Source organism: Eretmochelys imbricata, chromosome 10 (assembly GCF_965152235.1).
Source record: "Eretmochelys imbricata isolate rEreImb1 chromosome 10, rEreImb1.hap1, whole genome shotgun sequence".
Classification (NCBI taxonomy): domain Eukaryota; kingdom Metazoa; phylum Chordata; order Testudines; family Cheloniidae; genus Eretmochelys; species Eretmochelys imbricata.
Window position 1 is genome coordinate 62231410 of NC_135581.1, and position 15636 is coordinate 62247045.

General features: G+C 39.9%; 1 protein-coding gene across 1 annotated transcript in view; it reads left to right on the top strand.

Annotated features, from left to right (window-relative positions):
• MYO5A (myosin VA) overlaps positions 1-15636 on the top strand; it is a 207123-nt gene that overhangs the window by 163938 nt on the left and 27549 nt on the right. The window contains exons 25-33 of the mRNA XM_077829326.1: positions 1405-1553; positions 2491-2604; positions 5904-6050; positions 6994-7050; positions 7803-8030; positions 9788-9796; positions 12558-12658; positions 13275-13355; positions 15398-15596. Coding sequence (XP_077685452.1) covers positions 1405-1553; positions 2491-2604; positions 5904-6050; positions 6994-7050; positions 7803-8030; positions 9788-9796; positions 12558-12658; positions 13275-13355; positions 15398-15596 — 1085 coding nt within the window. The remainder of the gene's footprint in view (positions 1-1404; positions 1554-2490; positions 2605-5903; positions 6051-6993; positions 7051-7802; positions 8031-9787; positions 9797-12557; positions 12659-13274; positions 13356-15397; positions 15597-15636) is intronic.

Genomic DNA, 15636 nt, shown 5'->3' on the forward strand with positions numbered 1-15636 from the left:
ATTTACAACTGTAATATAGGACCACATGTGCTATACAACTGTTGATAGTTTGAGTGTTAAGAATGCCCAAAGATATATTTTTTTAAAAAAGTAAACTAGTTCTGGCTGTTGTTAAATATAATTAACCCATTGGGGTCAAATGATCAAAAGTGGTCTACTAAATTGTGAATGCAAATTCCATACTTGGATGTGCAGCTTGATATTTGACGTACAAAGTGAGTAATTACACACTTAAATTCTTTTTAAATGCACAAATGTGGTATTTGCACACTCAAGTTGAGGCAGCTGGGCTCTGTAAACTGGGCTCTGTGTCTGTACAGAGCTGGCACAGGGCTTATGATTTTTGATGATTGCTTCTGAACCTCGTCTCTGAAAAAAAAAAATTTCTATTTGGAGAAAACTAATCCCCTTTATTGCAATCACACAAAGACACACACACATCATCATCTTTGTTGGGTTGTCTGTTGCTTTCTAAACTCTTGTCCAGCACCAGATTGCACAGTTCACTTTGGTCCCTGCATTATCCAGAGCATCGGAGAAAACCACACACAGACCAACGCCTATTTTTCTAATAGCGCTCAAACAAATAACAGATGTATTGTTGCATCTTAGTAAGTGACTTTGTGGTGAGCACCTAATCGTAACTGGAGAAAGATGCGGAAGAGCCAAGACTATCCTTGTTTTACAATGAAGATATATACAAATGGAGATGCCATCTTCAGATACTAGACTAATACAGTACAAAAGCAGATTAGGATAAACAGTTTTACTGTACCACCCCAAATTATTAGGTGACAGACAATGGAGAAGACTTTACGGAAGTGAACCCTAGTCCTTTTTGTCTTTGATGCAGCACTTTCCTGCAATGGCATAAATAGAATCATAGAATATCAGGGTTGGAAGGGACCTCAGGAGGTCATCTAGTCCAACCCCCTGCTCAAGAGCAGGACCAATCCCCAATTAAATCATCCCAGCCAGGGCTTTGTCAAGCCTGACCTTAAAAACGTCTAAGGAAGGAGATTCCACCACCTCCCTAGGCAACGCATTCCAGTGTTTCACCACCCTCCTAGTGAAAAAGTTTTTCCTAATATCCAACCTAAACCTCCCCCACTGCAACTTGAGACCATTACTCCTTGTCCTGTCCTCTTCTACCACTAAGAATAGTCTAGAACCATCCTCTCTGGAACCACCTCTCAGGTAGTTGAAAGCAGCTATCAAATCCCTTGTTTGTTTTGAGGCTTGTTTTGTTTTTAAACAGCACAGTTTGTACATTATCTGTGTTCTTTGCATACTTGTGCATAGTGTCTTGCTTTATTCCGTACCTGTGGAATATGGACATCACAGATTAAATAGGTTCCCAAGATCCATCTTGTTCACACCTTGGTATCATCTGTTTGGTGACAGAGACCATGGAGAAGAAGCTTGTTGAGGAAACGAAACAGCTGGAGCTAGATCTGAATGATGAAAGGTTAAGATATCAGAATCTTCTGAATGAGTTCAGCCGCTTAGAGGAGCGCTATGACGATCTCAGGGATGAGGTGAATCTGATGGTGGTAAGTGATTTCAAATATAGTAAAACTGTGTCCTGTTTGCGGACAGTATTTTAGCAAAACTTGGTGAAATAATGTAGGGTCAGATTTTGTTCACAGATCTGTGCATGGGAATTGTTTGCCTGTGTGCCAGAGCAGAATTTGCCCCTTAAACATTAGCTCTAATCTGATGGCTTTTGCTCCACCAAAACACTTCATGTTGTCTAACCCAGCAGTTCTGAAGTAGGATCCATGGCCCCTGAGAGGCTGTGATTTGGTTTCAAGGGGCTTCAGGGCCCCGAGGCTGAAGCGTGGGGCTGGAACCGGGAACTAAGCCACAGGAAGCCCTGAGCCCCAGTGCTTCCCCGAGAGCTAGAATCTCGGTGACCCCCGTGGGCTGAAGCTGGGAGTGGAGCTGTGGGGAGCCCCAAGCCCTGGCGCTCCCCCTGGATCGAAAGCCCTGAGCTGCGGTTCTCTCGTACAAGGCTGAAGCCCTCAGCTCCCTCCCTCCCCCACCCAGAGCCCTGGTGCCCCGCGGGGCAAAAGCCCGGAGCACTCCCACCTGGAGACCAGCACGCACCCCCACACCTGCCCAGTGGCTGAAGTCCACAGCCCCAAGCCCACCCCTGCAGCTGAAGCCCTGAGGCCCCCCCCACGCACACCCAGTGGCTGAATCTAGGAGCCCTGAGGGCGTCCCCCCCCCCCCCCCCACTGGGCCCTGGAGTTTTTATAGTATATTGGGGAGTGGGCGGGAAGCTCAGAAAGAAAAAGGTGGAAATCCCCTGCTAACCCATTTTTAAACTTCTTTTCGGGGCCCAGGTGGCATAGAGGAACCAGAATCTCAAATCTTTCCCCAAAGTTATGGTTGCTGTGGAGTAACTCAGAGCACTAGAAGCTAAGCCACTGGGTTATGGGCAGGTGACTATAATGCTGGTACTGACTTATTTTATTTGCACTTCAGAGCATCCCCAAGCCTGGGCACAAAAGAACGGATTCCACACATAGTAGCAATGAATCTGAATATACATTTAGCTCTGAGATTACAGAGACAGAAGACTTACCACTGAGAATGGAGGTAATGTTAGAGAAACTCCAGTACTTTTCACTAATCACCAGCAAATCTATGCCCATCTTTTCTTTGTGACTGGCAAATCTTAGTATCAAGAATCTAGTGCTTCAGTCCACCATATCCCATTTTCTTTATGAATGGCTCAGTATAGAGTTGTATCTCGGTAATCCTACAAAAAAGATTTCAGTAAAAATATATTTTTAATTTTCTTTAAATTACAATAAAGGAATATAGGGTAGTTGGTCACACAGCTGCCTGATTTACACGTGACATAGTCACCCTGCAACTTTTGAGGGCACAATCAGTTGCATGCTCAAAAGTGGGCGCTCAAAAACAGCTTGCGGGTGACTGAAAAGCAACTTCTATTCTATATATTTAAAAGTTCAGGGAGGCACAAGTAGCTAATTATTCTCTCAATAACTGTGCCAAAAGAGGAAGGTAGCTACAAATTTCATAGCTGATTACTACTCAGACTTACAGAACTGTTGCACCAGTGTCACAAAATGCCGTGCAATTCTCGTGCACTTTATCAGTGAAGTTCACTTCAATGGAGACTGGCCACTCAAAGTTCTATGCATCACTTAATGCCCACATTAAAAGGCTGTATATATGGGCCTTTTTCACTGGGGTGAATTTCACTCAGTGAGGAGAACATCATATTGGATTTTTTTTTCTATGCGATACAGAAGAAGAAAACTTGAAAGGTGCCTCATTACTGTAACCTCAAGTATGCATTCATTTGAATCCTGGATTATTTGGAATTTTTCCAGAATTATTAGTCAGCTCTTCTACTGCCACAAGCAGTTCGTACTAATTATGGTGTAAATTCATGTGTATCTGCAACTCTTTCTTAACATATCTCAAGATTCGAAAAAAAGCCCATACACAGAAACTTCTTTTGATATGACTACAAACATGCCAAAGAGCCATCAGATTCCTGAGCTGGCATGTGCTATGCCAGTCAAGAAATGGACAGCATTTTCTACTCAAGCTGGGGACACTTTCTTTTCTTTTAGATTTCTGATTTCACTCTTGACTGTGGGTGGTCATACAGCATGTCACTCCTTCCTCACCTACTGAATAATGGTGATTTAGAGGGACAGAGTTCGGCTCTGTCTGGTGTCTCCATAGTTGGGTTTTACTGACTGCCATTATTGTTCCTGCAATTCCTCCTTAGACAGACTGTTGAAATCAAGTTATAGCTTGTGCAGATCCCCTAGATGTCATGTATTTCTACTTCCATTTTTCATAAGAATGGCCATACTGGGTTAGACTCGTGGTCCATCAAGTCTTCTGACAGTGGCCAGTGTAGAGGCTTCAAAACGAGTGAACAGAACAGGGCAGTTATTGAGTGATCCATCCCCTGTCACCCAGTCGTAGCTTCTGGCAGTTGGAGGTTTAGGGCCACCCAGAGAATGGGGTTGCGTCCCGGACCATATTAGCTAATAGCCATTGATGGACCTATCCTCCATGAACTTATCTAATTCTTTTTTTGAACCCAGTTATACTTTTTGCCTTCACAACATCCTCTGGTAATGAGTTCCACAGGTTAACTGTGCCTTGTGTGAAGAAGTACTTCCTTTTGTTCATTTTAAACCTGCTATCTATTTATTTCATTGGGTGACCCCTGGTTCTTGTGTTCTGTGAAGGGGTAAATAATACTTCCTTATCCACTTTCTCCACACCATTCATGATTTTATAGACCTCTCTCATATACCCCCCTTAGTCATCTCTTTTTTAAGCTAAAGAACCCCAATCTTTTTAATCTCTCCTCATATGGAAGCTGCTCCAGACCCCTAATCATTTGTTGCCCATTTCTGAACCTTTTCCAATTTTAATATATCTTTTTGGAGATATGGATATGGGTGCCCAGAACTGCACACAGTATTCAAGCTGTGGGCATACCATGGATTTATATAGTGGCATGATATTTTCTGTTTTGCTATCTATTCCTTTCCTAAAGGTTCCTAACGTTTTTGTTCGCTTTTTTGACTGTTACTGCACATTGAGTGGATGTTTTCAGAGAACTATCCACAATGACTCCAGGATCTCTCTCTTGAGTGATAACAGCTAATTTACACCCCATCATTTCATGGGGTAATTTACTGAGCAGGACACTGGCCTAGTGATACCTCATCTTTATGGATAGATGGAAACTGTCATGTGTAGTGTCATGTAATAGCATTTCTCATGAGATCCAAATGTTTTTTCTCACATTGGCTGCAGCCTTATTTAACTGCTTTTTTATTTTTTTCCAAAATCATGCTTCACAGCAATTTTGTTCTTTTGAATGTTAATGAATAAAGTAATCCACACAGGACTGTGTGCAGATAGAGAGATTAAATCTTCATTAATTTAACCTATTAAAAATGAAGGCTAACAATAGTAAACAGTATCCAAGAAAGTAGAGATAATTTCAAGCCAGAACCCCACTTTTAAACACCCTCATTTTCTACGGAATTTGTATCGAGAGGTTTTTGTAGTTTGTGACCATTATATACTAATATATTATAAATGCTTTGTTTGCTTTATAAGTGCATAGTTGTATCTTTTCTAATATCCTTTCTAGGCTTTAAAGGATTAGGGTGCACTCCACAGTAATTGCTTAGTCTTCATTGAAACATGATAAGCTATAAAATATTTGCCTCCAACAAGTTCCATTACAGCTTTGAATTACACATGTTGGCCTTTACACCAAGATACCAAAAGAAGGCTAGTTGATTAATCCAAGTGTATACGGTGCAGCTACAGTAGTACAAGAAAAAGGGCAGGAAACTTCTGAATGTACCCAAATCACTTCCTTCTGGTCATTTTTATATGTCACACTCCAGTTTATTGGTTTGCTTAATGGTGGGTCCAAATAAAGAAATTATGCAATATATTGCTTTTAACTAAAGAACCTAACAATAATAGTTTAAAAAATTAGGAGAAGTTTGCCTGTAGTTAGTTTGTTTCATAGTGAATCTAACCACAAACTTATTTCTTTTCTCCCGTCTCCCCTCCAAACAAGTAAGTAAAAGAGGTATGATTAATTAGACTTTATGCCTTAGAGTTAGTATCTAGTTATTTCTGCCTTTAAAGCTCTAGGCTAGATACCTTTTATACTAGTCAGTCCTTTTTAAAATAACCTTTTGAAGGTTAGTGATACATTATGGATGCCAATATGTAGCTCTCAGAATCAAGTAACATGTATATGCCCCTAATCATCCTGTTTCTCCAGTCTTTCTCTCCTCTCTTCTCACAATACCCTTTGCGCCTGACATGGAATGGTGACCCTTCTTGACTCCGCTGTGTTCTTCCTCAAGCAGGAGCCAAGTGAGAAAAAGGCACCGCTGGACATGTCTCTGTTCCTCAAGCTGCAGAAACGGGTTACAGAGCTGGAACAGGAAAAGCAATCCTTGCAGGATGAACTGGACAGGAAAGAGGAACAGGCTCTCCGCACCAAAACCAGGGTAGAGTGCATCTAGCCAGTCACATGAGGACCTCATGTTGTTCCCACCTTAGTAACATATAGACAATTTGGCCTGCTGAATGGTTTCTATAAAACCATCTGCTCCATTAGTACTTACTTTGTTTGGCCAAAAGTTACATGCCTGAGTACCTAAATTCAGTCTCCTAAATCCACGTTGTGGCATTAAAAATAAGTGGGCGGATCTTAGAAAGACAAGGGTGAGGTAATATCTTCTATTGCACCAACTACTTTTGGTGAGAGAGACAAGCTTTCAAGCTTTTTTCTGGGCTGATTTTGGTTTATTTCAAAGTTTATTTGGTTTATTATTAAGGAACCCACTATTAAACTCGATGGGAGCTGAGGGTAATCCGTGCCTTTGAAAATCGTGACACTTTTATTAAGCGCTCTGACACTTAACACTCTATTTAAACAATTCCTCGTTCTGTTCAGTATTTACCTTACAGGAAGAATCAAGCCAAAGAGTTTGGATCTGAATCCAGATCCGAAGATTATGATCATTCAGATCTGGGGGATTTTTTTATTCTTGCCTCTGATTTATATTCTTGAAATACTTCTAGAAATATGAGTCCTATTTTGGCAACTGATTCTCATTTCCCTTCTGTTGATGGATTTCTTGAGCCTCTTTGCATTTAGTATTTAGAGTAGATCTTCTCTGTCCCTATTCAAATAACTTTACCAGTTTGCCCCTGATTTTATTTATCTTTGATAAGCACAAAAAGTAAATGAAACAAGGCAATGTAAACATACCACACAAAATACTCGGAGGTATAGGGCTAAATACACTGTATTCAGTTTCCCAGGAAGGATAGCTTTAACTCCCATCATGACTGCAAAATGCACATTTTCATTTTTCTGCCTTGACTCCTGTTAGTAACAGATGAAGGATGGAATTTATTTTTACTTTTGTCTGTGTTCTTTCCTAGGAGGAGGAGGAAAGGCCCCCAATGAGAGGCGCAGAGCTAGAATATGAGTCACTCAAGGTAATTCTGGATAGGAGGCTTCTGGTATTTAAAGGATTAGTAAGAATGTTATCACCAGTTACACTAGCTAGGATAGTAAGTACTATCTTTCCTGCTTCAGGATGTAAGTCAACTGGAGAAAGAATCAGGAAGAACCTCCTCAATAGACATTTTATTGCATAATTGTTCACTGTGAACTGTAGGAAGGCATGGCAGGGGACTACACTACTGGAATTGCTCCTTACACACAGGACTTCCCTGTAGCTGGTTAAACTGCTTTGTATAATAAATACACCAATGCACCTAGCCTATGGCTTTGCTGATATTGTTGCATATGATGGACCATACCAAACAGATGATCACGTCCCAGTACCATAGTTTTTTGAGAGAGTCACATGCTGCTAGCATCTTCTGCACAGTGCAGAATCTTGATAACCCTGCTAGGCACAAGCTGGCTTGGGTCTAACAGAAATTCTTGAAAAATTTTGTGTCAAGGGAAGAGTAGAGGAGGAAGAGATTAATGGACATTTTTCAGTTGAGCCTTTATAGGGGCCAGCGCGGGGGTGTTTCTGGTTTTGTACTTCAGACAAAGGGTAGACCAGTTAGTGAAATCCTTCTAGGCACTGTTCCCTATGGCTAAGAGATCAGGAAAATGGGAGAGATTTTCCCCATAGTTTTAACACTTCTGTCCTGTGGTTCGTAATTCTGTGTAACTGTTGTGGAGGAGTAGAAGGGGTTCTGCTAAGTGATGGGGATGTCTTTTTTCTTTGCAGCGTCAAGAACTTGAATCTGAGAACAAGAAGCTGAAGAATGAGCTGAATGAGCTGCAGAAGGCCCTTTTGGAGAGGAGCTCTCCAGAGGTGACTGCTCCTGGTGCCCCTGCCTACAGAGTCCTCCTGGATCAGCTGACCTCCGTAAGTGAGGAACTGGAGGTACGCAAGGAAGAAGTCCTCATCCTGAGGTCTCAGCTGGTGAGTCAGAAGGAGGCTATTCAACCCAAGGTAAGTAACAGCCTGCAGATGTCCTGGGAAGTAAAGTTAAATTGCAGCATTAAGCTACAACTTTTTACCTGGGAGTGTTGTGATGATTTTCTTAAATGAGCCAGATCAGTTTTCCTCCCCAGTCTACACATGGTCCTTTAAAGCCTTTTTAGGAGTGAGCAGGGGTTGTTATAAGAACACAAAATTAGAATAGGCCAAAGTGGGAGATTCCATAACTAGACCGATTTCTGGCCTACAAGCCAATCGTTTTCCTTAACATATCTCTAGTTAGTCAGACCAGGGCTGATTTATTGACATTTGGCCAAGATCTTCAGAAGATGATTATTTACCTGAGAAATTGACAAAGAATGTAACTTAGCCCTGGTCTACACTGGGGGGGGGTGGGGCGGGCGGGCGGTCGATCTAAGTTATGCAACTTCAGCTACGTGAATAACGTAGCTGAAGTCGACATACTTAGATCTACTTACCACGGTGAGTCAACTGCTGCTGCTCCCCCTCCGCCTGCGCCTCTCGCCACAGTGGAGTACAGGAGTCCACGGGACAGCCCTCGGGGATTGATTTATTGCATCTAGACTAGACGCGATAAATTGATCCCTGCTGGATCGATTGTTGCCCGCCGATCCAGCAAGTAGTGTAGACACACCCTTAGAGTTTGGTTTAACTGCCAACAATATTTCTTTCCCTGGACTGCTAAATGCATGCTTAATTGTTAACTTTATTCAGACAAAGTGTTAAAGCCTGGATGTATTTAGAAGTTGGCAGCAAAAATAATTGAAGAGCATTGATTGGAATTGTGCTGTATTTCTGTTGCAGAAAACTCAGAGCACCTCCCATCATTTAAATTAGTTATTCTGCTAGCAATGCAAAAATCACTGTCAGCTGCTTGCTGGTGCGATTCAGCTTGAGTGGCACTAGCCCCTTATGAATATTTAGGTCAGTTGGCAAACTTACCACACTTCCCAGAAATCCTCCTATATTCCCCCAGCTCATAGTTCAGTAGGAGGTAGCAGGAAATGTTTCCTCCAGATCTAAGTCTGGGCATAAATGATCACCCTTCTTTGTTTCCAAGTTGCAAGAAAGTGTCAAAAGGATAATTTACAATGTTGTGCCTATTCCAGCTGAATGGTTAAGTTACCATGTTATCTTAACAAGAGCAATAGGTACCATCATAGTCCCCTTAAGTACATATCTTAAAGGAGAATAAAACTGTAGTTCTGATGATGAGATATTTAGGATCTTTCACAATTTCAAAAGCAGGACTCAACTTGAAAGTAATATCTCTTTAACCAAAAAACATTAGGACTTTTCAGATAACACCAAACAAGTAGACATGATAATTGGGTTGGAGAACTGAGCCATCCAGAGCTTGGTAAGCACACCAGGAACTGAGTATGGGTGTTACCTTTTTCCCCTGCTACTGTAAAGAGATGTTTACTGAAAGTATTGTGAAAGTCTGTGATACAGGTGGCTGTTCATGTCTTAACTTTTAACATAATTAGTTATAAAGGGAACAAAACCTGTTAGTGGAATATTTTAAATATTGTAAATAAATCCTAGAATAAATTGTTCCTAACAAGAAGATGCAGGTGTGGTCTTCACACCTGTTTGAGTACAAGGGAAATAAAAAGGTGACCAATGGGATGGACAATGATAAGTTTGCAGATAATTTTTGATTGTTAGTTTGGACAGCTATAGCAGGAACAGAATTTGCTGATTAATTGTTTCTCTTCCTTCTTGCTTGCCGATTTGATTGCCAGGAGGATAAGGTAAACATTTTTTCACTGCTGTAAGCCAGATTTCTTACAGGCTAAAAACATCATCAAATATGAAACACGTTTGAGCTGTCACTTCACTAGTTCACAAATAACTTTGATGTATTTGAAGTTCAGTCGTCACGCTTTGCAGAGATCTTTTCTCGTTCCCTAAAGGAATAAGAAAAAAATTAATCTACAAGTTCTTTAAAACAAGCATAATAACAATTTAGAGCTAAGGTGATACTGGCAGGTTATGGTAATTTAAAGATTAAATTAAAAAACCCTGAAATTTATGCAGTCAGTTGAATAAATATATTTTATCAGAGGTGTTTGGGGAGTAAGAGCAGCACAGTTCCAGGGGAAATTGGGAATCAGATCCCTCTTTAGAGATGGTAATATTACAATTATGTAACTGTAAATCGCACATAAGAGTCTGTGATGTGAAAAATTACATAGCTTTATAGTGTTTTTAGTGTTGTAATGTGTCAAAGGTAACATACGCATGACTTAATCCAGAGCACTACAATCTAAAAATGTTTGGCAGGAAAGGCCGAAAGTTATTGGATTAGAAGTTTTAGGTGAGAGGTACAACACACAGAGCTGAGAAGAACATAGTTATGTTCCATACATTTTGTTTGTAATGAAGGCCTTTGTCAAGGTTCCTCCCCCACTCTGAACTCTAGGGTACAGATGTGGGGACCTGCATGAAAAACCTCCTAAGCTTATCTTTACCAGCTTAGGTCAAAACTTCCCCAAGGTACAAAATATTCCACCCTTTGTCCTTGGATTGGCCGCTACCACCACCAAACAAATACTGGTTACTGGGGAAGAGCTGTTTGGACACATCTTTCCCTCCAAAATACTTCCCAAAACCTTGCACCGCACTTCCTGGACAAGGTTTGGTAAAAAGCCTCACCAATTTGCCTAGGTGACTACAGACCCAGACCCTTGGATCTTAAGAACAATGAACAATCCTCCCAACACTTGCACCCCCCCTTTCCTGGGAAATGTTGGATAAAAAGCCTCACCAATTTGCATAGGTGACCACAGACCCTAACCCTTGGATCTGAGAACAATGAAAAAGCATTCAGTTTTCTTACAAGAAGACTTTTAATAAAAAATAGAAGTAAATAGAAATAAAGAAATCCCCCCTGTAAAATCAGGATGGTAGATACCTTACAGGGTAATTAGATTCAAAACATAGAGAACCCCTCTAGGCAAAACCTTAAGTTACAAAAAAGATACACAGACAGAAATAGTTATTCTATTCAGCACAGTTCTTTTCTCAGCCATTTAAAGAAATCATAATCTAACACGTACCTAGCTAGATTACTTACTAAAAGTTCTAAGACTCCATTCCTGGTCTATCCCCGGCAAAGACAGAATATAGACAGACACACAGACCCTTTGTTTCTCTCCCTCCTCCCAGCTTTTGAAAGTATCTTGTCTCCTCATTGGTCATTTTGGTCAGGTGCCAGCGAGGTTACCTTTAGCTTCTTAACCCTTTGCAGGTGAGAGGAGCTTTCCCCTGGCCAGGAGGGATTTCAAAGGAGTTTACCCTTCCCTTTATATTTATGACAGCCTTTCATTCATATATTACTACAACTATACCATTCATGGCAACCCTGGAGATCTGAGAGTAAATAGTATTTATTTCATCAACACAAAGATCAGAATATGCATGTACAGTGTGTTGAAGCTTAATTGGGTTGTCAGAATTATATGAGTTTTACTTCAAAAATGTAGAATAACATCAGAGTTGTTAAAATAATTTCTTACATTTATGGTTTTGCAGTTGGAAAAGGTTACTGTCGTCTGACAAGGAAGCTGGCAGTAACTGTGTGGAGCTGATGTGCTTTGTCACTTCTCATGCTATAAGGCTCAAATCTTGCAAAACTGCCTGTGCAGGCTAAGTCTGAAATACTTAGTAGTAGCCTTGCTCAGAGACTTAATTACTGTGAGAGTGAAACAGAAATGTCAGGCTTTAGGTTCTGGTATCCATTAAAGCCACGCAGCTTCACGACATTATCATCCACGTAAAATGACGTAAAATTAAAAACAACTTGGCATATGAGGTTGGAGAAATCAGATAAAAATCTTACTAAGCTGAAGTGAAGAAAAAGGGAAAATGCAGCAGCAAAAATTGAACTATGTACATTGAACTCTGTGTTGAACAAATCAGGTGATGATGATCTTTTTACTTGCAGAATTTGCCAGTGTACATTACTGCCAACTTTCCAAAATAACCTTTAAAACTGTGTAAAGGTGGAAATGGAAATTATTTGCAAGGTTCCAAATATGACAGGGTTAATGCTACCATTTCTGAATCATAAACAGCAATAAAATGTATTTGTGAATTGAATACATCTTTTGAAAATTTTGTTGCTTATGTTAAAAAAATTATAAGACGACCGTTCACGAGAATTCAAAATAAAATGTGAATTCACTGTTTCATGAGGTTTATGTTGTTCCTTTTAGATGGTGGGCAGATGAGGAAAGGGAGGTGTAGGCACACGCACATGCTTGGTAGATAGAGTTAGAGATATTTCACTGTGTTGTGAGGGGCACATTTTAAAAGATATTTTGTCTGTATGGCAGGTAGAGACAATGTACAAGATTCTGCTACCCCTTCTCTCCCAAGCAGAACTGTTCATTTCAGTGGGGGTTACACAAGGAGTAAGGTGCTATTCAACTTGAGTAAAGGTTGCCAAATCTAGCCCTTCGTTAATTTGGAAATGTTAAACCTTACCCTGGAACTGTTCTTTCCCCACAGAATACTATGACAGATTCTACAATCCTCTTGGAGGATGTACAGAAGATGAAAGACAAAGGAGAAATAGCGCAGGCATATATTGGGCTAAAGGAAACAAACAGGTATGTTTTGTATTTATTTTGCTTATCGTAATAACTTGGAACCCACTTTTGCCTCACTTATGCTGTACCGTACTTCGAGTTGCATCAAGATGAGACTAAATTCCCTAAATGCATTTGTATTTGGGGTTTCATTATTTTGCTGGGTAAGACTGCTATTTTCAAAATTCAAATTAATATTCTAAATACTAAGGTATAAATGCAAAATCAAGCTTCCTGGGGTTTCCATCATCCATGCCTGTAATTGATGCTGGAGCTAAAATTACCTTTGTATGATTACTTCTCTTTTGGTGTGTGTGACATTCCTCTTGTCTCTCGTAACATTTCACTAGCACTTGTCATAGCAATTTATAATTACGCATGTTTTGTAATAGTATGAAATGCAGTGAGCGACACTGTTCTTTAACATTCAGAACAGAATTGCTCAGTTAGTGAAACTGCAATCAAGTTTATCAATGTTTTACTAAGTAGCTTTAGAGCTGTATAGATTAAAATGTTGTGTCTCGTGTCTGCCTTTCATAACTGTAATTTAACATTTACTTACCTTGTTAATGTGTCCTCTCATCATCATCATGTATCCCTTTTGTGTTTTGTATTTTTTAAATATTTTGCTTGGAAGACAATCTCTTCAGGACTATCATATGCTGAATGAGGATGGAGAACTATGGCTGGTTTATGAAGGGTTAAAACAAACCAACAGGTTACCAGAATGGGGTTTTCTTCATTTTGCATTCTCTCTTCTTACTAACTGTGCCCCCTGCTATGGAATTGCTTTAGCTGCAATGTTTCTTATGCACTAATAGTTCAGAAATAATTGATCATAATCATTTTCTACAAAGAGTAGAAGAATTACCCAAAGCCTGGTCTGTGAACCGTTCTATCTACCAAGGCATGCCATTAAAAACTTAAGATGGCTGTAACAATGAAAATATGATCCAATACAAAATGTGTACACTGAACAGAAATGGACAATATAAAACACCAGCAGTTCTACAACTGAAATGAAAGAGACTTTGTAACTATATGTTACTTGTCTACCTTCATGTTGTGTCTGGAAATGTTTTGACGTATTGTTTTTCAGTTTGAAGAAAATTTAATGATTTAATTGATTTTTAATGCTATTATTTAAATAGCTTTTGTGTACTTTTTATTTTCTTTTAAAGTTTTTCTTGTTGTTTTTCTTATTTTGTCTGACGATAAGTAATTGTACACAATCATCTTGGAGGGGGCAATACTAAAAGAAGTGTCCATTCAAAATGTAACTTTCAAACATAGAAAGAATTTTTCAAATGATCGGGTGGTGTGCAAAAGTATGCGTACAGTCACTGCCACACCTGAAAATGTGTGGGCAGACTGCTAGTTGGGCATTTAATTGGCCAAGTGCACACAGCATCTTGTAAGCGAATACAGTCACTTATTCATAGCATGTGTTCATCTTTCAAAATTTTTGTAGAATGTCCATAGTCTTCCATTTGTGATAACCCATTAGTTTTGCATTGTTTTTAATCCCTATACATTTACAGAACAGTAGCTACCAAAACAGATACTTAGTAATGAATGCTATTAACTTCTGTAATGTCTTTCCTTTTCTTATGCTAACAAATCCTAAACCTAATCTTCTTTTGTAAGTCTGCTAAGCATTAACTTAGAATAGCGAATGTAACGCAGAGAGGGATGGAGAGTGGTCATTTTGCATCTTTTGTTTCTTGTCCTAGCGCTATATAGTCAACAAGCGTTAGAGCAAGAGGCAGAGAGCTTTTTGTAAGGTAAATGACTGTTTGCCTTCACATGCTTGTTCAATGTAGCTACCAGCTAACTTGTCTGCCTTATTCATATTTAAACCCTGAAAGTGTTTCTGATAGTGCCAATGTCACTATTAATGCCATTTCCTGTGTGTACATACCCCAGAGAGTGAGTCATAGCACTCAAAGGGTACGTCTACATTGCACCTGGCTTTCAGCAGCCGCTAGTGGTGTGTAGGGTAGATTTAGCCTTATACTGCCTGACAAATCTGAATTCATTCACACAGCACTCATTTGAAGTAAGCAACTAGGTATTCTCCCCATTTCACATTTGGAGAATTTGAGACATAAATGATTTGCCCAAGATCAAAAAGAGAGTCAGAGGTAGAGCCAGGATTAAAACCTAAATTATTGGGTCCTAATCCTGTGCACCATTCCCTAGCTCACATTTCTAGCACACGTAATAACCCTCTATTAAATTGTCTAATGCATGCTTAAATATTGAATCAGGCTGATTTGTGTTCATTTGCAGTTCAATGTTTTGGTTTCTCACTGAACAGAGTTAACCTGGAAAAAGATTTCTCTATTAATACCATATGGGCCCTATTTTAAACAAATAAAGCATCTTTAAAATCTTATTTTACCTATTTAAACTTGGAAAATGTTCTTGGCCCCCATAGAAACATCACTAGACAAAAGAGATTTACGGATATGTTGCGTGTTATGGCATGTTTTCAGTACTACCAGTAAATAGTACTTGCTCAAACACAGAGAAGATGCAAAGCAGTATCAGCATTACTGTGCTGTCTCCCATTGTTTGATTGTTTGATAATTTAATCAGAAGGCATATTGAAGGGTTTAAAGAGTACTCTGCATTTTTCATTTTTCCTTGCAAGTCAGCAGCTAAATATCTGCACAGCAACTAAAGCTTTAGACTCCTGGTGAGAGTTTGGGATGTTAATGCTAAGTGTCTCGCTCAAATCTTGCTGGGTTTTTGTAGGCTCCTAGAATCTCAGCTTCAGTCCCAGAAAAAGAGTCACGACAATGAGCTGGAAGCTCTCCGGGGTGAGATTCAGAGTCTGAAGGAGGAGAATAACCGCCAGCAGCAGCTTTTAGCACAGAACTTGCAGCTGCCCCCAGAAGCTCGGATTGAGGCCAGTCTACAGCATGAGATCACCCGGCTGACTAATGAAAACTTGGTAAGGGAGATACTACTGCAATGTAAATGCTAGCAGATGT